Source organism: Arvicola amphibius, chromosome 18 (genome assembly GCF_903992535.2).
Source record: "Arvicola amphibius chromosome 18, mArvAmp1.2, whole genome shotgun sequence".
In the NCBI taxonomy this organism is placed as follows: domain Eukaryota; kingdom Metazoa; phylum Chordata; class Mammalia; order Rodentia; family Cricetidae; genus Arvicola; species Arvicola amphibius.
The window spans coordinates 24,846,392-24,870,139 of NC_052064.1; the positions used below are offsets into that span (position 1 = coordinate 24,846,392).

The 23,748-nt window shown below is 46.1% G+C and overlaps 1 protein-coding gene across 3 annotated transcripts in view; it reads left to right on the forward strand.

Moving 5' to 3' along the window:
- Nucleotides 1–23,748, forward strand: part of Myo1b (myosin IB) — a 153,349-nt gene that overhangs the window by 111,876 nt on the left and 17,725 nt on the right. For all 3 annotated transcript variants that reach the window (XM_038315512.1, XM_038315511.1, XM_038315513.1), the window contains exons 13-21: nucleotides 544–609; nucleotides 10,140–10,244; nucleotides 13,144–13,206; nucleotides 15,255–15,455; nucleotides 16,505–16,731; nucleotides 19,280–19,480; nucleotides 21,021–21,114; nucleotides 21,925–22,074; nucleotides 23,598–23,666. In XM_038315512.1, coding sequence (XP_038171440.1) covers nucleotides 544–609; nucleotides 10,140–10,244; nucleotides 13,144–13,206; nucleotides 15,255–15,455; nucleotides 16,505–16,731; nucleotides 19,280–19,480; nucleotides 21,021–21,114; nucleotides 21,925–22,074; nucleotides 23,598–23,666 — 1,176 coding nt within the window. The remainder of the gene's footprint in view (nucleotides 1–543; nucleotides 610–10,139; nucleotides 10,245–13,143; nucleotides 13,207–15,254; nucleotides 15,456–16,504; nucleotides 16,732–19,279; nucleotides 19,481–21,020; nucleotides 21,115–21,924; nucleotides 22,075–23,597; nucleotides 23,667–23,748) is intronic.

A 23,748-nucleotide genomic window follows, 5' to 3' on the forward strand; every position in this document is an offset into this window, starting at 1 on the left:
CGTAATAAAGGAGTGGTATTCACAGCATCAACATTAACTTACAGAAGCTTAGTCTTACAATCGAGTAGTTGATTGCCACTTTCAAAGCTGATTCCTTAAGATGGCCCCATCTCGCTTAAATTGGAATTTGCTAGGGTTTTGTTTCCCTTCTCGGCCGGCCGAGTGCTCCGGCTTCTCACTAGTGACCAGACTGGTCTGCCGGTCTTGGCAGAGCAGCCAGCAGCTTTCTGAGCGCTCACAGGCACCTCACTGAACAGAGATGGCTTCTCTCTTAGGGGCTAACAGTTCTTCACTAGAGGGAGGGAGGGCATTGGACAAGGTGAGCATGGGAGCTTTGCTGGCCAGAGTCTCTGCAGCCTTTGGTGACTACGCCATCATTGCTGATTTTCTGAAGGGTTCCACACCAATTCTCTTACCTAAGCTTTAACAGAGCAACCGAATCATTGTTCTGATTCAAAACGAATGTGTAGGTCTGTGCTTCTTGGTTGTTCCCGGAATTATATTATGATTGTATTAACTTATTAACATGAAATGTTTTTAAAGGCACAAACCAAAGTGAGAAAGAAGGTCATGGGTGTTCTGGACATTTACGGCTTTGAAATATTTGAGGTAAGATATTTGCTTTTTTAAAAAATGAGTACCACCGTTATTGAAGTAGTAGAACAATTAGAAATGAAGTCACATTGTATGGGCAATATGTAAATAACTATATTTATATATAACTATATAAATAACTATACTTTGAATCTGCAGGGAAGCTCTGTGTAAGTATAGTCACGGGCGTGTGCGTGTGCACACATGTGCTCTCACGTCAGTTTTGGCGATTTCTACACAGCGATGTGTCTGCTGCGTTACATGGGCACTGATGTCTGTGGCCATCCAGCCATTTATAGGTTGTTTGAGACATGAAGCATCAAAAACCCTGGAAATGGGGAAGCCTGCCGCTTCTGTGGCGGCGTCTCCTGAGTCTCAGGGGTCAGAGTCAGGATTAGAGGTCTCCTTCAGTCTCATCCGGGCCACGCCCCGCTGTGATCTTAAACAGCAAATGCCATGGCAGAAGAAGCTCAGAAGGCACTTGCCTGCCCCAGACTATGTGGTTAAATATTACACATTCGTATAGAATTCCTCCATTTGACTTTGAGCGGCAGGTTTGGAGTACTGTTCTAGTCTGGCTTAAGGAAACGCGTTTATTCGCTGTCTCCTCCCTTAATTTTCACCCACAGTAATGAGTTCTGCATGTTAATGAACCAATCCCTGCCTAGAATAGCCTCCCAAAGAATGTACGCCCTCCAAAAAAATTAAGATCTTCGAATCGCAGGAAAGACGACCAGGCGCTCTTATGCACTAACCCCGACAGTCCTCGGGGATTCTGTTAGTGGTCTTGACTCTCCCTCAGTCTGGTTTCGTCCCTAAGGACTGTTTGTAGGAACTGGCCAGGACTGGCTGAATTCAAACACTGTTGTAACTACTGCCTAGGTGTTGCTGTTATTCCCATTTCATAGATGAGGAAGTAAAGTCCTGAAGGTCCAGTAACTAAACCGCCGCCGACCCAGGGCCAAGTCCCTGGCTTCCTGTTATTTTCTTTATTGCTCCTCTTTCTTATTAGGGTTAAGACCAAGGTCAGTTCCTTACTTTCCTCCCCAGACTCATGGGTTTCCCAGTATTTGGAAATTGAAAAAGCCCAAATGTTGTTAACAGGCCTCCAGTTCCCCCTTCCCCCCTCCCCCGTTTCCCTGATCTTACCATGGTTCCCAGTTTCTGGACATTCTGGGATCCTTCCTAGATGGAGGAGTAGGAGCTGGCCCTGCCCTCGTCTGGAATGCTCAGCCCTTAGCGCAATTCCTGGTTTGTTGGAGCATCTTAGGCTAAATCAGCAAAAGAAGCTACGGGTCTCTTGATGAAAGAACAGGAAGTTTGTGCTTTGGGAGGATTCTTGTGTGTGTCAGAAATCACTGTACTGAAATTTTTCTTAGCACGATCTCAGATTATTGCCACTAAATAGGCAGGTGTCAGAGTCATTCTTGGCCAATGTTAAGGGAAGGGACCTCTTAGCTGGTATAGCCTTGATCGAAACTTAAATAGTTTCTTGAATTGGCTGAGTGGTAAACATAGATATTAATAGAAAATTAAAAGAAAAAAATATAGTTAATGATGCTCCTAAAATTAAAGACTGTGATTTCACATTGATTTTGCCAGAGAACAATTTTTTTTTTTTTTTTTTTTGCTCATAAGCTAGGCTCTTAGTGTCATGCCACACAAAACCTTTGGATGACCTGAAATTTACTACAGGTTGACAATAGACTTGAGCTCCTGGCAATCCTCCTGCCTCTGCCTTCCATGTGGTAGGATTACAGGCATACACCGCCATACCCAACTGAAACTATTTTGAGAGGAAAATGGGGTTATATTGAGACGTCCTGATAGCTTTGTCCTCTAGGATGTCCTAAGATGTGATTAGCTTTGGAAAACTAGCCCTGCCAGCAGCTCTCAACGGAAACAGTACCCCTCACAGGCCATAGAAGACAGTCGTCGTTTCTTTATTGACTGTCTGATGTGATCCATGTACTACAGGCAAACACAGCAGAGATTTCCCTGTCTGCTTGGGATTTTACAATCTGTCCTAAGGTCTTGAAAGGCTGTTGCGGGTGAAGAGAGAAACACACGCTCTTAGGAAGTCAGGAAACTGGATTAGACTCCTTTCTTAGAGTGTGCTTGCTCTAGGCACCTAATCCTTCAACTTGGTCCTGGGTGACGTCTCTTCCAGCAATCCTTTGTTTCGGGTTTTCTCCACACCTTGCTGCCCTTGCCTTCCAGCCCCAAGTCAGTGCAGCATCTTTTCGACGCTCTAGTTATGAAGAAGATGCGCACACTGTCTCTCTAAATGCTCTTCTGGGGAAGGCTCTGCTTCAGTACGTCTCAGGCTTGGCTACACAGTAGAACCGCCTGGGCACTTTCGGGAATTCCTACGTCCAGATTGTACGGACAGTCAGATCAGACTCGCCAGCCTAGGACCCGGCAGTAGTGTTTCCACAGCTCCCTGGCGATGCCAGTGTGCGGTTAAGGTTGAGCCCAAATGCTCTGTAGACACAACCGTCAGTGTGAACTGAAGCTGCCTGCCACTCCTGGAGCTAATGCCGTCAGTGCACTCTTTAAACACAACTTACTGCTTTGCGCAAATCAAGTAGTTATAGCCACAGCAAATTGTTAAGTGGCCACTCTCCTAGTTTCTCTTCCTGTTGCTATGATAAAATAACCTGACGAAAGCCACTTGAAGAGAAAAGGTTTATTGGGGTCACAATTCTAGGTTATGGCCCTTCGCCATGAGGCAGTCAAGGCAGCGGGAGCTGGGGTAGTTGGTCAGTACATCCACAGGCTGGTGCTTGGCTTGCTTTCCCTGAAATAGTTCAGAATCCCCTACCTAGGGAATGGCACGACCCACAGTGGGCAGACAGGCCCGCCCACCTCGATTACCATAATCATGGTACCCTGCCTAGGGAGTGACACCACCCACAGTGGGCAGCCACTCCCTCCCATATAGTGCAACTAATGTAAACAATCCCTTATTGACTCTTCCCCCCCCATCAGGGGAATCTACACTGGGGTAAAGTTACCATCCAAACTGACCATCACAGCTATATATAGTCACTGAGTTTACTTTCTTCTCCATGAAATAGATGCTTTTTAAAAATTAAACACAATTAACTCAAAAAACCCAGAAATCCTCTTGAGATTAAGAGGACAGTGAATTGTATACTTTTTTAAATCAGACCTTTCTATAAAAGAGCTCTTTAGTTAATAGATGTAGAGTAGGTGAATGGGTTTGAACAACAGGCCGCCAAGATGGCTCAGCTGCTTGCTGCCAAGACCTGGAAACCCGAGTTTTATCCCTGGCTGGCCCCATCTGACTCTGTAGACCAGGCTGGCGTTAATGACAGAGTTCTGCCTGTGTTTCCCCCCCCCCCCCCCCCCCCCCCCCCGTCTTCCAGTTGCTAGGATTATAGGTGTGTCATGCTGTATGCTCTGTTTTCCATTCCCATTCTTAGTTCCTTGAGAGAAGTAAGACTTGTGCGTTGTGGTTAATGGCTCCGTCCATTTCCCTTCGAAACCATCTCAGTTTAATCTCCAGCCATCTTGATTTTAATAATTTGTTTTAATTTATGAACATTCGTTTGGAGACATTCGGAATAAAAAATCTGCCTGGATAATTTTAGATACTTTCATCTACTTTTTATTCAAAATCATAATGGTTCCTTTTTTAAATGTTCTTTCAATAAGTTATTCACATATCAGGTAATAACCTATGCCTTCTTGGATTCTCGGCAATATGATAACATGGAAATGCCTGTACTGACCACAGAAAGCTCAGCTAATTAAGAATTGAACAGTACCACAAGCCAAAGTAGGAGGAGGTAGTGTGAATGAAGTATTTAGACTCCGTATCAGGGAAAACGGGTGTTTCTGTAATCTCCACCCAGGTAAAAATAACAGAGTATAAATAGAACGCCTCCTGGTTCCGTCAAGATTGACCACAGGAAACAGGGCTCTGCTTTGAGGGCACTGTGAGTTTCACTTTGAAAGTAGACAAACAAGGGCTGGAGAGGTGGCTCTGGTTCTTCCAGAGGTCCTGAGTTCAATTCCCAGCAACCACTTGGTGGCTCCCAACCATCTCTTGTGGGATCTGATTCTCCATCTGGCATAAAGCCAGGGATGCTGATAGAGCACCCATGCATAAGATAAATAAATAAAACTTTTTTTTAAAAAAATGGAAAAGAGTGGACAGTAAAGGCCCAGGACGTTTCCTGAACTGTCCGAGTCTACCTCGGTGGCTCCGCGGTCCCTTGCATAGAAGCGCCTTTCGGCTGAGCAGGCGGAAGCCCTTTGTCTCTTTGGTTCTTCTCTGAATGGAGGGGAAGCGGGAGCATTCAGCCTTGGGAGGACGATGCTTGGATTTGCCCGGGCTGGAGGGCGAACCTGTCTGCCTTGCCAGCTGCGTGTGGTCTGATGTCCGTTTGGAAAACAGGTCAATGAAACAGGATAAAGAAAGGTGAAAGACTGAACTATGGTGCACGGAAAACACTGTAGCCCTACACCCTGGTAGAACAGGAAACCCTCTTTCCAAAGGAAGAAAATGTGTCCAGATGCCCTGCACAGTTAAGTTTGGGCTTTGTTTTATCTGATAATTTGGTCTTGGATTTCCGAGACATTTTTATAATTTGTCCATTAAGGACTAAGTGGGCTGACCAGGGAGGAGGGTATGAAGACAATGGAAATAAATGCCTTATATCAAAAGGGGGGAAGGAATAAGTGCTATTACTTTAAAGATTATATTACATTCAAAAGTAAGTTGGGCAATATGAAACTTTCCTTAGGGCTTATCTGACAGGAAGTTATTAAAACTGGCAGTTAGTTTACTGGGAAACTTAATTAAACATTAACAGTCCCTTGGACATGGAGGCATCACTGGCTGGTAATTCACATCCTGTGTGACTGAAATGCTCCCATCCAGACAGAGGGCTGGCTAATTCAATGTCCCACCAGAAATGGGAATCTCTGGGAATTCAAGGCCAGCCTGGTCTACAAGAGCAAGTTCCAGGACAGCTAGGGCTGTGACACAGAGAAACCCTGTCTCAAAAAAAAAAAAAAAAAAAAAAAACCAAAACAAACAAACAAACATACTAATTTTTTAAAAATTGTAGTTTAGTTAAAAATATTTAATAATCTAAAAATAGCATTGTTTTTCTTAAAAGTTTGCCATATTTGATACTTACCTAGAAAAAAGATGTTAGGTATTTAAAGGGAAATTTGTTAGTTACTCAGTTCTGTAAATGCTTAGGACAGTGAATAGCTAATGCTAAGTGTTTTTCTTATACATTTTTGAGGAATTTTTTTTTCCCTGATGTTTACTTTAAAGAATTAGTTACTGCTTTGGAGCCTATTTCTTGGAGTGGTGGCTTTAAAAAATGATCGTGGCTAAGTCTGTTACCCTCTTCTGTGAAAATAGTGTCCATCCCGGGGTCTCTTAAGATGCGCGGATGCTGTGGCTTTATCCGTAAGTGAGCCATTTCATTTGTTGTGCCTTCATTATATAGAAATATGAAACCCCATCTCATAGATTACGTCCAAATGCCAAATGTTTGGCCTCAGATGGAAGAGCCAACCTGTAGAAAACACTGACAGTGTGTATTGTAGAATTAGCAGCACTTTTTGTTGGGAAAAACTCATGGTTGTTGGAACTGTCTGGTTTCCTGCAAAATGCAGTCTCCTGTCCTTAATACATAAGATATGGAGTTGTCCCTTGTATTTACTTCTTAATTTTAATATTTAGATTTTATGAAGAGTTCAACTTTATAAAAATGTGAAATTGCCTTTAGAAGTATAAAATATCCTTAGCTGCTTCTCTTGCAAAGGAGATTGTAAATAGGCCAATATTTCTGGACACGTTTTTCAAAGTCATGCCTCGTAGAACAGTCATGGTTGGTACCTGAGGTAGAAAGTAGCTCTGACTCGTGCTAGGAGCACAGTCGGCTCAGCTCAGAGTCTAGAAGATGTTTTAAGAAGCCCTAGGGTTGAAAGCATTAGTTTGTTCTGCCGCTATAAACATTGGGTGCTTGCTGTTCCCGTGTGTGGTTGGTGCACACTGTAAAGTAGCACTAACCCCAGTACCGTATAGTTCTCTGTGTCCCCACAGGTGACTGTTCAGGGCAGGGGATGTTCCAAGCTTCCATGGCTAGGGGGGTCATTCGCTAAGAACCTGAATGCACTCATTTGAATACGTTCCCAAATGTTTCAACTTTATCCTCTGATTTTCCGAATCAATGTGGGCACAGCAGTAAATAATACTAGGGAGGGGGTTAAGTCGTGGAGGCAGCTCCTTTCCTGGAGACTTGATTCGTGAGACTGGCGTGCGGGGTGCTGGCTACTCACTATACTTTCGCCATGGAGAAGAGCATCACACAGATGCTTGCTGGGACATTCAGGTTCTATGACGATTTCTAGACTTGCTTTGTACATTTTACAAAGGGGAGGGAGACCCACATTTGAAAACCTTGTGTTATTTTAACCTGTAGGAATGGAGAAATGGGTTAGAATTAGTTAGTAATTCCTATGAGAATTACTTTGCCACCAGGCCCTCCCTCCCCCTCTCCCATTCTCCCTCTTGCCTCCCCTCCCTCTTTCCTTTCTTCCTTCCCTATAGGCTTTTACTTGCAATTTTCCAAGTTTTAATTCTGTCCAAGAAGTTCTATTTCTTTCAAAAGTTGAGCAGCGTCAACAGCTTCAACTTAGACCACAATATATGTATATTATTGGCCTTCAGTTTAGGCAGTAATTATTGCTCTGGCCATGATGTGTTTTGGAGTATGTTGAGTATAATTGCAATAGAGGTTGATTTCATGTGGGGGAATACGTTCATTTCTGCACTGATGGTTGGGTATTCCGGTTTTGTTCGGGGGCTTGGAAGGGTGACCTTTTTCATTAGAATAAGGTTGGAGAGTTCAGCTTTTGTTCTTAGACCGTCTCCAGGTAAATACTGTCTCCATGCCATCTTAACTGGTTTTGAAGGAGGAGCTAGTTCAGCATGATCCCACACAGCACACAGAAACGGGTCATGGACGGGAGGTCCTTCTGGACCTTGAAGGGTCTTGTCATTCTTGTGTGATTTTTCCAAATGCCTTTGTCCCTGACTCTGGGTAGATGTAGGCCTTGGGTCTACACGTAGATTTTCTTTACACAGATGTTACACTGAATCAAGCAGCCCTGGACTCTGAGCGCTAGGCCTTTCGGGAAAGTTTTATGACGTGTGAGCATTTCAGCGGGCCCCTTTCATCCTGAAGAGCTGCCCTCTGTAGCAGAAACACAGTTGAGACACAACATCCAAGTTTAGAGACTCTCCCTTAGGTTGGCTGTGTCTTCACCTCGAGTCTTCTACCGCTTAGCCATGCGGACCCTGGTGCAGGTGCCAGTTAGCTCAATGAACAACAGAAAGTGCTTACTATTGAAAGTCTGTTGCTAATTAGGAACTAACTGCATTTTGTGTCTGTTCCCCTCCCCCCCGCACCAGAATGCAGTAAGTATAAACCGTTTGCAGTGCTGGTCTGTTGCATGTTCCTGTGCTATTTAATAGCTTCTCCAGTTTGCGTGAGTTTTGTAGCAAGTGGTTGCTGGCTAATTGCGTGGATATGAGGTGCAGAACCCATGCAGGGAATTAGAAAGGTTGGATGGCAAATATAATTTAGCTCGAACTTAATCCGCAAGCTGTGTTGTAATCGTGACGCTTTGCCGCTGGCTTCTAACCTGTGTGTGTGTGTGTGTGTGTGTGTGTGTGTGTGTGTGTGTGTGTATTTCACAGTCTTGTTTTGAAAGCGTCCATAGCACGTACTGTATCCAAGGACACCAGTCATTTCCCTCCCCCCGCCCCCATCAGTGGACACTTGAGACTTTAGCATCACTGTGTTGAAATTGCTCCATCAGCACAGATTCACAGACAGGAGACTCTCTCTGTTTATTTCCCAGTCTAAGAGGTCTGTCTGCTTGCATCGGGTACTCGAATGTTCTTTTTTTATTTGTGATCATAGCATTATGTGAGTACCTGTTCTACCAAACCACAAAAACCTGATGTTTCTTATATATGAAACGACGTTATACTAGTTAAGCGTGAGACGGCGTTCAGCAGCCATAGTGGACTGACTTTAGTTTCTAATCGAAATTGTTAGTGCTGAGATTTTAAAGGATGTGTGTGCAAAAGCACCCGGGGGTGGGGGGTGCCCTTTGCATCTAAAACTACGTTTGTGGAAGTATTGCAAACCCATGCTTGCTTCTTTAGTAAAAACGTCCAGGACCGTCGAAACCATTGATGCTTCACCAAATCTAGCATTAGCGAGGTCAGTCGAAGATAGTGCACACCCGTGTGTCATTTGTGGTTTGGAGTTAGAAGTCTCTGTCCCTGCATTACCGTGATGACAAACCGGATACCAGGCAAGGGATGTAGTTAGGGGCTTTGCCATGAGTACCCAGTTCAGGTCCACCCAGGGAAGGACCGAAGTCATTGTAAAGATGAGCTTTCAGAAACCTCAGTGGCTTTTTGCCTTTGTCGTTTGGAGAGAAACGCGAAGGCCACTGTGTGCTTATGCACAAGGAGTGATGGCCTCAGTCTTCCTGTATGTGGGGGTTCCTTGTGAGAGCAGGACTGGCCAAGTTTCCCGGAGGTAGACTCTTTGTGTCTCTTTGCCCATTGCCAGCACCTCTTGGCAAGAGGGAGAGGGAGAAGCAAAGAAGACAAGCTTTGGCACCACGTCTGTGTCATTCTGGAAGGTTCTAAGTGGAACACATGTTCCTCCAGCAGATGACATTGGCACCTTCAGTGTGTTCCCTGAGCTCTTCGGATTGTTCGAAAATGATTTCATAGAGCTTTGGATTCCTAAGAGATGATAGAAATGACACAGGACTCCTGGAGAGGGAGCATGGGGTGCCTGAGAGCGTGACACAGCCTTCTGAGAGGAGACATTGTCTCTGACTGGCGCGTGGTCTTGATGCTTTGACTTCCCTGGATTTCTGTTCAGTAGGGGCGTCTGCACTTGCTGATGCAGTGCGTGTTGCGGGTTTACACGATGCAGTACGGCATGCACCACGGCGAGCTAGACGATTGGCTCAGCCCTTCCCCTTGAGTAACGTCCGATCAGATACATCTGTGAACATAGCCAATACGTGTACACATGCGTGTGCACACTTAGGTAACCGGGTGTCGAGTGAGGAACCTGATTCCGGCTGGAGGGAACAGGTGTGGCAGGAGGCCCCAAGGATGAATGACTGGGTATGGGTAGTCACTGACAGGGATTATGGACCTCGCTGTGTCTTTACTGAACTTCGGGGGGGCGGAGTTTGAACAAATTGGGGGCCTTTCTCTACCGACTCAAAATCCACCTGTAAGAACTGTGACATCCGTGCGTATTTCGTTTGTTCGCTGACTCACGAGCCATCCCTTGAGCGCTTACAAGGGGTGTTGTCTGTCATGGGAGCTTGTGTGGGGCCTCCGTCAAGTCTGAAGGGAGCGTGTGGCGTCTCATACAGAGTGAAGCGTCGTGTGTCTTTGGTAGGGAGAGCTGGTGATATGGTCTTACGTGTATTTCCTTTTCTCCCCCTAGGAGAACAGCTTCGAGCAGTTCATTATTAATTACTGTAACGAGAAGCTTCAACAAATCTTCATCGAACTTACTCTGAAGGAAGAGCAAGAGGAGTACATACGGGAGGTAAAGCCGAAACTGAACGATTGCTCCATTAGAACCAATAGTCTGTGTCCGGGAGACTCCCTCCATGTGACCTGAGAGTCAGCTCTCAGCTTCCTTCTGTTGGTTGTATCTCTGTGTTTTGTGGTTGTTACGGCAGCTGTGCTGGCTGCAGCTTTCTCTGGTACTGCACCGCTAGTCTGGAGAGCAGTACCTGGTACGTAGTAGACAGGTGTTAAATAGTCGTTAATGGCCCTCAGTCCTCTCTGGATTCCAGCGTAGTTAGGTAAAATAACGTATAGCAGCGGTCGGAGGAGTTTGGAAATAACCAAAAAATAGTCCTTTTAGAATAAATCAGTTTTAATAAAAGGAGAATAAGGGAACTTACAGAGCCAAGGGTCCAGCAAAGCAGAGGGTATCGCGGGGGACAAAAAACAGTGGGTGGGACCCGGTCCTTTTTAAAGGTACCTTACTCCCCTGGGGCAGCCACGCCCCTGAACGCAGGGATTGGGCCAGCTGCCCCAACATCAGCGTGCTGTTAAAATGGAGACCAGTGGCTGAGTTACTGTGGTCGATCCGCACCCTAGACTAGTCGTACTCCAGCATAGAAAGGAGTGAGTAATTCATACACACGCACTGTGAATCAGATGCATGTTGCTAAATGAAGAAACCAGAGTCCATCTGTCTTAAAAGTGATAAAGCTGTGTATAGATTGCCTGTAGAAAGCCTTTGTCGGTGGTGGCAACAGGGTGGCTCGGAGACTGACCCTTTATGGTTGTAGATTTCGAGTGAGTTGACAATAAGAATTATATACCCAGAAAATCAGCATCACCACAAGTGGACTGAGGGATTCTTTGAGTTTTTTTGCTCAATCTTAAAAAGCATGGGTTTTCAAAATTTACAATAAATAGCATAGCATTTGTTATACGGTCACTGTATTCCAGATGTTATTTAAGGATTGTCTCCCTTACTATTATTTTAAAATAACCAGAAATAATTGTTTGTAAAGTCCTCTCATCTTTAATTCCAAAACACAAACTTAATGTTTCATGCTTTCATTTTTCAGTAAACATCCTCCTCAAGGGATTATTTTCGCGTCCCTATTTTTGTTCACCTTTGATTTGGCACAGTGTTTTTAAGAACACTATTACCTGTTTTCCTTCTCTTTTAAACAATTAAGTTGCATCTGTTTGCTGTGGCTCTGAGCATGCTGTGGTGTGTGCAGAGGTCAGAGTACAACTTGTGAGAGTTTTCTCCTACGATGTGGGTACCAGGGACTGAGCTCAGGCTGAGCTATTTAACACACCACCACGATTCCTCATTAGAGACAAAATTAACAGTGTAGCCCAAATGAACTTCAAACTCAAGATAGTCCTGTCTCAGCCTCCTAAGTGCTGGGATTGCAAGCATGACGTCCCACCCCTGGCAGATAGATAGGTCAATGGATGGTAAATAGTGTGGCCATATCTTGCTTGTACCCTAACAAAGCTCTCTGAAAGATCTGAGAGAGAAAGGAGCACGCCACAGCCAACTTATCTTGCTCACTTCTCAGCCAATAAGGGCTGACCTCATGGCTCCTCCTGCCTTATATTCTCTTCTCTGCCCAGCCATATCACTTCCTGTCTGTCTGTACAGTGGCTAGCTCCACCCTCTGATCTTTGGGCAGGCTTTATTTGTTAGAATATAAACAAGGTATCATTCATAAGTAGATAGTAGATAGATAGATAGATAGATAGATAGATAGATAGATAGATAGATAGATAGATTGGTAGGTAGGTAAACAGACAGACAGATCGGTAAGTAGGTAGGTAGATAATAGATAGATAGATAGATAGATAGATAGATAGATAGATAGATAGATAGATAGATAGATTGGAGATGGATGGGTGATTGATAGATTGATAGTAGATAGAGCTATGTTTTCTGTGAGCTTACATTCGTGTGTGTGTGTGTGTGTGTGTGCACACTCACAAACTTGTTTTTTAAACAGTATTTTGCTGTGTCACCCAAGATAGCCCCAACATCCACCCACCTGCCTTGACCTTCAAGTGCCGGGGGTATAGGCATGTGCCTCCATACACTCCTGCCTGAATTTTCTAATGGGGCTGCCAATCCCCACTAAACCAACTTGTTAATACTTCTTTGTTTGCAAATGACCATTTTACTTAGAACAGCTTTGTGCTTGTCCGGCAACCTTTGGTAACATAAACACCCTAAAAGCAAGCTTTGTTCTCGTCCTGTCTCTTCATCACATGCAGAATGCCAGGACGTTAATGTGTGGATCCCTGAAACGTGTCTAGGCAGACCGCTCGCTTGCTATGTGATCAGCATTTTTTTTTTCTCTTAGGAAGAAGGTTCAGTGTCTGTACCTAGAGATGGAGGTTAGGCAGAGAGGGATGATTGCAGCTGGCCTAACAGGTTTGGCTCTGGAGCTAGTGTTGAGGCTCGTGGGGTAGGTGTCCCATGATTTGGAGAAACTGCTTTCTCTTCTCTGGGCTGTTTTTACACCGGAGATAGTTAACCGACTTAGATATCAGCATTGCCTCTACAATGACTTTTTCCCTCATGGCGACAAAATAATCTCTAGACCTTAGGTTGCTGGGATCAAGTTCTGCCCTATTTCCTTATAAAGATCATAAGTATACACAGAGCAATATTGACCCCAGGGCCCCTTGAGTAAATATTTGGCTTCGAGCCCATGGAGTGCATGGGAAACAGCCACAGATGGGAGCGTGGAATGGGAAGCAGTCTTGGAACAGGTCCAGGGCTGTGGCTCCATTCGGTTTGTCCATGGTGGGCTGCTGTGTTGGGGAGGTCTGGTTCTGGAGAGAGAGCAATGGGGGTGGCAGGGCAGCTGTCCCTTTTCTGATGACGGTACGCATTGTCGCATGGATTTGGTCTTGTTGTTCTGCTCTGTTTTCAGGACATAGAATGGACTCACATTGATTACTTCAACAATGCTATCATTTGTGACCTGATAGAAAACGTGAGTACTTAACGGATTCACGAAGGTTTGAGCGGTATAATCTCACACTGCACGCAAATGATCTCACTGCGGTTTCCGCCTTCCTCTGTGGAACTGCTCGGCTGGGAAGACGTTATGATAATCCTCACCTCTTTCTCGGCTCTTGAGTGTGTGCATGGCCAGCTTTTCTCGCCTCGCCGTACTTACCCGGGATCCCCGGTCATGTCCTGTTGTGGCCCTTTTACGCCTTCAGATGGCAGGGCCTCGCGTAGACCAACATTTGTGTGCTGACGGCTGGTGGCCAAGATCCCGGGAGTTTTTCAGAAGACTTTATTATGAGCTTTATATAAAGTTTATAAGAACGAGAAAAGGAGCAAAGTGGGGGAAATTGCAGGGCAGTTTTCAGAGAGGTGTTCGGGGTCTAAGGTTTTTGTTTCTAGGCAGTATTGGAGAGGTCCTTGTAGTAGCTGTAGGAAGCTGTATCTGTGTGTGGAAACTGGAAGCCCCTTTGTTTACCCTCAGGTGGCTAGAACTTCCGACCTTGACTTAGTAGTTTGAGACGACTTAAACTTACCTCTCCTGCCAACTTTTTACCTGCCCTAGACACGGGTGCTGTGTTTTCTGAATGCCACCAGTACTCAGCACTTTTCTGCTTGTTCCCCTAAGCCCTCGTGGAAGTCATGGGCTTAGCCAGTGTTTTCCCATTGATACGCACGATCCTCCTGAAAACCTCCCCCTTGGACGGAGCTGAACACAGAAAACGATATTCCAAAGCACCACTCCTTCCTGATCAAAAGGGAGCTTAGTTTTGAAAGCTCCGACCAGGGTTGGGGCGGGGTGGAGGGAGCGTTGCCATCAGAGTCCTCACCTCAAATCCAGGAATCCTAGATTCTCCTGGAAGTTGTAGGAAATTCTGTTGCCTGGGGGGCTCTGCTGTGGGGAGTCTAGCTTTCCCGATGAGTGTTTTTCTCATAAACAGCAGCACTTAATTATTCTCTTAATAGAGGGAAATGTAGCACGCTTCTATACAGGCTTATCTCCCAGAAAATCCCTTGTATATATATATGATTGAAGAAACTCGTGTTGGCGGAAGAGCCCAGGGGCCCAAAGGAAGCGTTTCCTTCCCCCGCCACTGAACAACAACGTCTATTCTGGGATGTTGTGAGCACACTTGAGAGACCACTCTTCCCTTGGGTTTTGTAAGGAATGAATAAACTCTGGCCAGAGGATACCATAGCCTCGTGAGGGCAGGGCCTTTGCTTCAGTGGAAGTGGGTGGGGTTGAGGGTCAGTGGCTTGGATTGTTTCTGGAATTGTGACGTAGGAGCCCTGGGGACAGTCGGAGGAAGGGCACTGCATTTGTTAGGAAAGTAGGAGATTTCTGATTTCTGGCTCCCTTTCGGACTGGCTCATCTTGAAATAAGATGATCCTAGAGCCCGAACGCACAAGTAAAATTACATTCATAATTAATACCCCTTTAGAAATTTTATCTGGAATCAGAGTTTTATTCTGCACGTGGTTTTGCAAAGCTCTTGATTGCGGGATCATTAACATCCCGAAACACGGCACCATCCCCTCCCTCCAAGAAACCCAGCTTTACCCTGAATCCATGAACAGTCTGGTAACGTGAGACCAATCTATTGTCTAAGCTGTGAAGCAAACAGAAGCCATAGGAGACGGTGCTGGGATTGTAGCCTGTTCTTGACACCATTCTCCCCTGCCACCTCTGACTTCACACTTGACTTTGGATTTGAGGCCCATGCACACGTGTCTGTGAATTCCATTTGTACTGAGGGTGAGGTGACCTCGGCCCCTTCCTGTCTGCTGGGGAAGGAGACACAAAGACAAAGGCTTTGTCCTTTGTCCACCCCCAGCACACCTGGGGCATTCTGGAAAAGAGCTGGCTTCCTCCGTGGCCTTGTGACTCTTTGATTGTCTCTTTTCTGTAGCAGCCAAACAGAATTTTTGCATGTGGCTAAGTTGATTGTGCTAGGGGTTGTCATTAGGACTAATTAACAGAACAGAGCAAGCAAGGAAGGAAGGAAACCCCTTCGTTTCTTTTCTCTCAGAACACAAACGGAATCTTGGCCATGCTGGACGAAGAGTGCCTGAGACCCGGCACCGTCACAGACGAGACCTTTTTGGAAAAGCTGAACCAAGTCTGTGCCACCCACCAGCACTTCGAGAGCCGGATGAGCAAGTGTTCCCGCTTCCTCAACGATACGACCCTGCCACACAGCTGCTTCAGAATCCAGCATTATGCTGGCAAGGTACTGGGAAGCTCCCCAGCCTCCGGGCACACAGTTGTCCCCAGGGCTGCTGCTGGGAGACGGATATGCTGAACACTGGCCGCATGAGGTCCGTAAGAGCAACCCACACTCACCGACAGCTGAGTCTGTACTGTGTTGAGCTACATCTTGCTAACAGGAGAGAACTGGACAAACCCAGGGCCCTGAATGAACACTACAAAATGTTATTAAATCATTTTATTATTTTCAGCTGTTAAGCTGTTCTGTCAGAAGTGCCTAGCAACAGTAACAAAGGAGACCTTCCAGAAGAAAGGCCTACAGTACGGTTTTAAGTGTACAAGTTATTTAGCAAAAATAGAGAATTCTTAGATTGAGATTTTTTTGAGAGACACTGGGGAAAATACCTAGTTAAATTTTCTTTCTCAGTATTTGAGGAAGTTAATGTCAGTAAAAAACAATTTGGATAGGAGGCTGATTATTAGAATCTCAAGAGATTATTGATTGGGTTTAATACTGCCTTTTAAAATAAGAATGAAAATTTCGCAAGGAGAGAGCCCTTAGTTGGACACTGACTGAGATGGCTAATAGCTGGATTACCTTTTGTTTTAGGATGCCCAAACATTAGCCTTTTGTTTTTCTCCATTGGGCCGTGATAGTGAAGGCCACATCCCTGCTGAGTTTCTCCGGCACTTAGGACGGCTGTAGAAATGTCAGTGTTATCTGTTTTCCCTTTTCTGCTTTGAAATGGACTAGACTGGCATGCGATCAGCAAATAAAAGGAAAATCCTCAAATCCGTTCAGACACATACACATACCAAAGCCCACCTGAAATCCTTTGAGAATGTTATGACATGTTGGGGTTTATTCTTGCCAACCGTGAAGGGCATTGGAATTTATTTTGACCTCTTCTGCACCTCCAATTGATGGAACTCAAAGTTGGAGGCGAGCTGGGTATATGTGCGACCAGCGCACTGGGGACTTGTGATGTTGAAGGAGTGTGGGTGCCGTCGTTCTGGTTTGCCGCTGCCCTGCGCGGTGAGCCGGCGCTGAGTCCCGTGTGCTCTCCACAGGTGCTGTACCAGGTGGAAGGGTTTGTGGACAAGAACAATGACCTCCTGTACCGAGACCTGTCCCAAGCCATGTGGAAGGCTGGCCACGCCCTCATCAAATCCCTGTTTCCCGAAGGGAACCCCGCGAAGGTCAACCTGAAAAGGCCTCCGACAGCCGGGTCGCAGTTCAAGGCCTCAGTGGCCACTCTGATGAAGAACCTGCAGACCAAGAATCCGAACTACATCAGGTGCTTCCGGAACACGAGCTTAAATTCAAGCACGCTTGCTGAATCTTATTTTTCCTATTGTTTTAAATTTAAAAGCAGCCCAAGTGGAGAGTAGCAAACACAGAGATAGGTCAAAGAATACGGCATTTGGTTGTCCTAAAAAATCCACAGCTGTATTTCTTTCCAAAAAATGGGGGGGAGGGTGTATACTAAAGGAAAAGAAAAAATGTGGTGTGGCCTGACAGGAGACAGGAAGCTGGCGGCATGTAGGAGTTCCCAACTTTTTGTTTTTATGTTTTGTTTTGTTTTTAAATGACAAATCACAGAAACAAATGGGAAGATGTTTTCCTGAGACTGTGGATACCTCTCTGTCCTTGGCATCTGCTTAGATGCCTCTAACGTCGTATCAGGAGCAGAACAGTGAAGTAGGCAGCTTGGTAGTCACTCTGGGGTCCCTGACGACCCAGGCCCCTATATGTTCTTGGGGGAAACCATTCCTAAAGCAGCCCATTGTCCTCGAGGCAATAAGAAAGACGTCCCCTAAAACCTAGTGTCACGTCAGTTTTGTTCCTTTGTTTTCCAGTTCCTAGGTCATCTTAGATGTTGCTTGCTCTGGATTCGGGACGGTCCCACTCGAGTTAGGATCTGCTGAAGCAGCAGGAAGCATGCGGGCTGTTAGATCATATGCCAGCATGCACCTTGCCCTTGTAATTTCAGCTAGGAACAAACCAGAGTGAGGGACAGTTTCTGGATGTTTGGTTTGTTTACCTGAAATTCGTATCAGTAGAAACAGAAATAGCCCGAGTCTCCTGCTCTGATTTACCCAAGTTAGAACATGTGTCGGGAGAAAAAAAAAAAAAAATCTCACTTCTAGGAAATAACCCCGGAATCTTTGATCGTTTGTTTACACTCTTCTCAGTGGAGTGGGGTTATCGAGTTCTCTCGAGATGCCGTTTGCATGAAGTGATACACACAGCTTTGAGATGAACAGTTCGATTACTTTATAATCATGATGTTTACCTTGGCGGCATCACCCAAGTGAGCCATAAACTACGCACCATCACCTTCGGGAGTTCCCTGTTCTCTAGTTCTTGTGTGTCCTGTAAGAAATTGTTCTCAAGGCTGTGAAGTGGTCCTCGGGCTCGCTGCTAGAATCTGGGCAGCCTCGGACTTCAGACGTAAGGCTGAACTCTTCCCATTCGTTGTCCCTGGTTCTGTATCAATAGCCAGTTGCATGCATGTGTTGGAGACTGCCAGGACTTAAGACGTTCCTCCTGAGCCATCTCTCACTGAATGCAAGCAGACATTATATGGTCAAAGGGAAAGCATACAAACATGAAGACAAAACGAGATGAGATTTAGCTGTCGGTGGTGTATGTGTGCATGTGCGTGTGTGTGTGTGTGTGTGTGTGTGTGTGTGTGTTTTGTGTGTTAGGGAGGTCACTTAACAGTTGTACAGCCATACCATTGGTGTGTGTGTGTGTGTTTGTGTGTTAGGGAGGTCACTTAACAGTTGTACAGCCATACCATTGATGTGTGTGTGTGTGTGTATGTGTGTGTGTGTGTGTGTGTGTGTGTGTGTGTGTTAGGGAGGTCACTTGACAGTTGTACAACCATACCATGGATGTTTTACAGTTGTGCTAGGCAGCCCAGGAGTGATGATCTTGTGTGAGCCAAGCCCTTGTGTGATCCGAGACTGATAACAAATCTGGCACTTGTTTCTACGTAAGGACTTTTTGTATGAGAGCAGCTCTAGAGCTAACAGGGAAAGTTCCTGCTGTTTTGTCAAGCCACCATTTCCATGGTGCATTCTTCACCTTCGTGGTCAAAGAACCATGGCTGCCCACTGTGTTGACACCCACAGCCACCGCTGAGTTGGCCAAGGCCCGCTTCATGGACGCAGACCAGAACACAGCACATTAGCTCTGCTTTGATACTAAAATCTGATTATATGACTATACCTCCTTAGTAGGAAGGGAGTCTGAGGACGCAGTCCTTCTTAAACAACAGAAAGCCCTGCTACAGAGGAACAGAGGCCCTGGGGGGGGGGGGGGCAGGGGGGAGTTGATCTTCTTATCACCATTCAGGATCTGCCTGTAATCTTAGTGCTGGGAAGACGGGGTGAGGGATTCCTGAGGTCATTGTCACACTACTCTACCTGAACACGGGTGAGCTGGGGTTCCAGAAGTGTGTGCACACACATACATAGACACATCTGTCACCATAAAAGGTTTCCTTATGTGTGTCTTCTATGTGGATTTCCCCCACCACCTCTCAGAGGACTGGGCACTAGGAATTCAGACTGGTTTGCAAACGTCACTGTGCAGTGCGTCCCGTTTTCGTCATTGACGCCCATCAGTGCCACCGCGGGTCTTCATCGTTTTTTTTAATTGCAGTGTGTGCAATATTGCATTTATTTTTAGTTTATTGTGAAATGGTTCGAAATAATTAGAGACGGTTTGGTTTCCCTAGAAGGGCAAATAATTAACCGTGGAACGGTTAGATATGAAACGCCACTTAAGATGCACGGAGGCAGAGTTTAAAACCTAAAATACTTGAAACGTTCTAGGTGTATCAAGCCGAACGATAAAAAGGCAGCGCACATCTTCAACGAGAGCCTCGTCTGCCATCAGATCAGGTACCTGGGTCTTCTGGAGAACGTCCGAGTGAGGCGGGCAGGCTACGCCTTCCGGCAGGCCTATGAACCATGCCTGGAAAGATACAAGATGCTTTGCAAGCAAACGTGGCCTCACTGGAAAGGACCAGCAAGGTAAGCAGCTCAAGTGTCTGTGAGATCATCAGCTTTTTTAAAGTGTCCGAGTAGCGTTGTATTCTTGGTTTGGCTTGGATGTGTCTCTGTATGTGAAGTTGGCTGTGCCCTCTTCCATTGGGGTACCACTGGAGATTATTCTCCACTTACCGTAGAGGTGGCAATTTTCTTTGACATTGAAACGGAAGAAATGAAACTCGCATGCCAATGAATGTTTCAAACGTACGCGTGATGAACTCATAGGCAGTTGGTAGTTGCTGTATGAACTCGTGTGCTGGAGAGCAGCTGTGACAGGAGAGGAATCGGGCCTGGCCTGTGAGCACCTCCACTCTCACCAACCAGGATGGCCCTGGGGACTGTAGAAGTCTGAGCACTGCAGCGGGGGCAGCATGCCTGCTCAGGGCCGAGGCAGGCTCGTGGGGCGTTTCCTCTTGGGCCAAGGCCGTATGTACATTCTCAGCGGGACCCAGCCTTTTAGAGGAGATTGAGTAGTAAGTAGACTTGCATCCTGAGTCTCATATGCCATAGTCTCGTGTGTCTAATGCAGACTCGGGGTGTTGTCTCTGCACACCGTTAATTTCTGGGATGTTGCGCTAAACACGCCGTAACACAGAACGTTATTCATTCCCTGTCTGGCAGGCAGTTCGCAGGTTGGTGGAGCCAGGCCGGTTTTAGAAACTGATGTTGCAATCAAGGTCAAGGCCTGTTCCTTCCACATGAGGCCATGCTCTGTAGCATCTGATTGGTTTGGCTCTCAGCACTGATTTAGGCTCCGCTTACCCTCTGCCATGAGGGTGATGATGGAAGTGGCCCAGGAGGGGCCCGCAAAGGTGGCTCCGTGGTTTCAGAGCGCTTGCTCCTTCTGCAGAGGACTTGCGGTCGGGTCTCAGCCTCTACCATGCAGGTCACAACACCTGACGCTCTGGTTCCAGGGAATGCAGCACCCTCTCTTGGCCTCCTCAGGCACCAAGCACGAGGGTATTACCCAAAAGCACACAGTTAAGTGAGTAGGTTCAGTAGAGGCCTGAGGTTTTTGCTTTCATTCTTGGTCCCCATTGATAGATTAACTGACTATTTTTTGTATTACTAATAAACTCAAGAAAATTGTACATTTCTTAGGATGCATAGTTCTGAACCTAGATTTGCTCTAGTAATGTTTATTAATTCGGGTTAGTTTGTGGAAATCAGTCTTAGAAGTCCTTCGGTAGAAAGATGATGTCCGGATGAGTGATTATCCTAAAAACATGGAGCAGTGTTAGGCCTGGAGAGGTGGTTCAGCAGGTAAAGGTGTTTGCTGTATGGCCCGACGACCGGAATTTTATCTCTAGGGCCCACGTGCTGGAAGGAGATAATTGTTTCCTACCAGTTGTGCATACGCACACGCACACACACACACACGGACGCACACACACACAACACACACCTGTAAATTTTTTATGTAGCTTTTTCTGTGTATTAATGAGAACCTGATATTTTATACGGTAAAGCTATTTTCATAACTCGGGGAAAACATTGTTTGGGGTTTTGATCACTCTTCCAGGTCTGGTGTGGAGGTTCTGTTTAATGAGCTAGAGATCCCAATGGAAGAGTACTCCTTTGGCAGATCCAAGATATTCATCCGGAACCCAAGAACAGTATGTAACCTTTACACTCTGAACTCAATTCCCCGCGCATAGAGGCATAATTGCTAAGGTCACCGCCTCCTCCCCCCGCCAACCATGAAGGCCGTATTCCTCTGTTCGTCTGAAGTATCCTAGAGCTAGGGCATGAAAGGGATGGTGTATTATTTCCACAACACCAACACTATGTGATAGCTACCAAACCTTGGCTGAGCCGCTCTCCCTGATTCCCAGAGATTGGGAGGCGAGCCCATCAGTGTCTGCTGCATCTAAGTTACACGGGAGTTTTAGGGATCACAGCTCCATGGGTGCCCGTGGAACGTGGAAGGAAACATTTTTTTTTTCAAAATTTATCAAATTTATAGACCTCCTTAGAATTCCTCGGAGTCTTTGTCTAAACAAACAGATGGCTGAGAAGTATAATTATTATCACACGGCTCAGTGGGGTGGCAGTTTAGAGAGCTTGAGGGCACTTAGGTTGTTAGGGGGAGTTGTCCCCTGCTGTCTGAGCGTCCTTTGCTTGAAGATCTGAACTCCAGCCTCTCAGACTTCTGGACATCATGTTGGTCCTGGGGCTTCACCCTGAGCTGCTTTGCATCCTTCAGAGCAGGGTGCGGGTCCCCTCTGGTTCATTCCAACTGCCTCTGATTTGTCATGAAGCCCGAATAACTGGATCCTTCACGGATCCATCCGGTTACTTCCCTCGAGCGCCGTGGTGTGTAGCGTGCACATTGAAGGAGCTGACCTCAGCACCCAGGGACGTCCTCTCGTGTACGCCTTAGGCCTGGGGGACTTTGGCTAAGTCTGTCTATCATTTCTTACTAGTTATTCCAATTGGAAGACATAAGGAAGCAGCGGCTGGAGGACCTGGCCACTCTCATTCAGAAGATTTATCGGGGATGGAAGTGCCGTACACATTTCCTGCTCATGAAGAAAAGCCAAGTTGTGATTGCGGCCTGGTGCAGGAGATACGCGGTGAGTCCCGAAGCTACAGCTTGACGTAACCAGCTAACTTCTCGCTGCATTATAACCTGATGTAGCCATGCCCAGCTCCTCAGTACAACCTGATGGAGCCATGTAAGCTTCTCAGTACAACCTGATGTAATCATGCCAGCTCCTCAGTACAACCTGATGGAGCCATGTAAGCTTCTCAGTACAACCTGACGTAATCATGCCAGCTCCTCAGTACAACCTGATGGAGCCATGTAAGCTTCTCAGTACAACCTGACGTAATCATGCCAGCTTCTCAGTACAACCTTATATAGCCATACCAACTTCTCCATACAACCTGATGTAACCATACCAGCTTCTCAGTACAACCTGACATAACCATGCCATCTTCTCAACGTTCTCTACTGTGTGTTTGCAGCGTTTCCATAGCTAAAATATCCCAACGACCTCATGAAATGCATATTATTATTCCTTTTTTTTTTTAACCTGGGAAAACAAGGCATGGCGCTTCTGAGAATGCCCGCAGCTGTCAGTGGCAGAGCATGGATCTGGCTTAAGCCAGTTCCAGAGCTTGGGTTTAGTGTTCAAGACTGTTTTGCACTGATCTCGGGAGGATGTAGCAGGAAATCTATCTTGGATTTTTGTCATTGGTTTGAGGAGATTGTGTCATTTGGTTTCACTACAATGGGGTCAGTCATCTAAAATGACTGGCTGGCTGTATAAACCACCGCAGCATCGAAGAGAAATGGCTTTAATCTCAGAGCACCGAAAGTTCCCTCGGCATCTAAAGAGACATTTTGCCCTCAGATAAAATCCGTTTCGGCTTACTTTCATGAAATGCATTGTTAGCGTCTTCCCAACTTTTGGGAACCAGTAATGTATCAAAATGATCGAGCTTAAGGTGTGCATGGTCTTTGAGTGGGTCTTTAATTGCTCATTCTAATTAGGAAGGTTACAGATACCATGCAAGTCTCAGGAAGGTTACAGACACCATGCAAGTCTTAGGATGACGACTTTTAAATGGAGGGCCTGTTCCTGTCCACTCAGCTAAGACACGGTGGACTGTTGTCTCTGTGCCTAGTGGTCATGGATCCTCTGAGCACACAGCAGCACTTCTTAACTCTGCAGGCTTAGGATGCTCTTTTCTGTTTGCCTGAGAAAGGGAGGACCAACAATAGCCTATCCTTAAGGTGTGCTTTTTTATCATTTCTTATTTTGAGGTCATTAAGAAAATCCAAACTTGAGTTTAACCCGTTTGTCTTGAATTCCATAAAAAAGCTTTTAAAGGCCTGCTGTGGTCTGGGAACAGCGAAGTGTACCCAGCAGCCGGGTTCCTGACTTGATAAGGTTTGCGTACAGCAAAGGGAAATAGGTATCCGTCTAGCTAGGGTTACTATTGCCATGATAAATCCCTGGCCAAAGCAACGTGGGGAGGATGATTGGGCTTCCACTGCTCCTGGCGAACAGACGCCCTTTCTTTGACCTTGCAAGCTCTGCCTTTTAGCTCTGCAGAGATGACCGTTCACCTCTTCCCCTTTATCCCACAGCAACAGAAGCGGTACCAGAAGATAAAGAGCTCAGCCCTGGTGATTCAGTCCTACATCCGGGGCTGGAAGGTGAGTTATGGACGTGGGAGCTGGGCTTCTCCGCAAAGGGTGCTGTTTTCAGGCTCGCTCTGCAGGGGACAGTTTCCCCTCT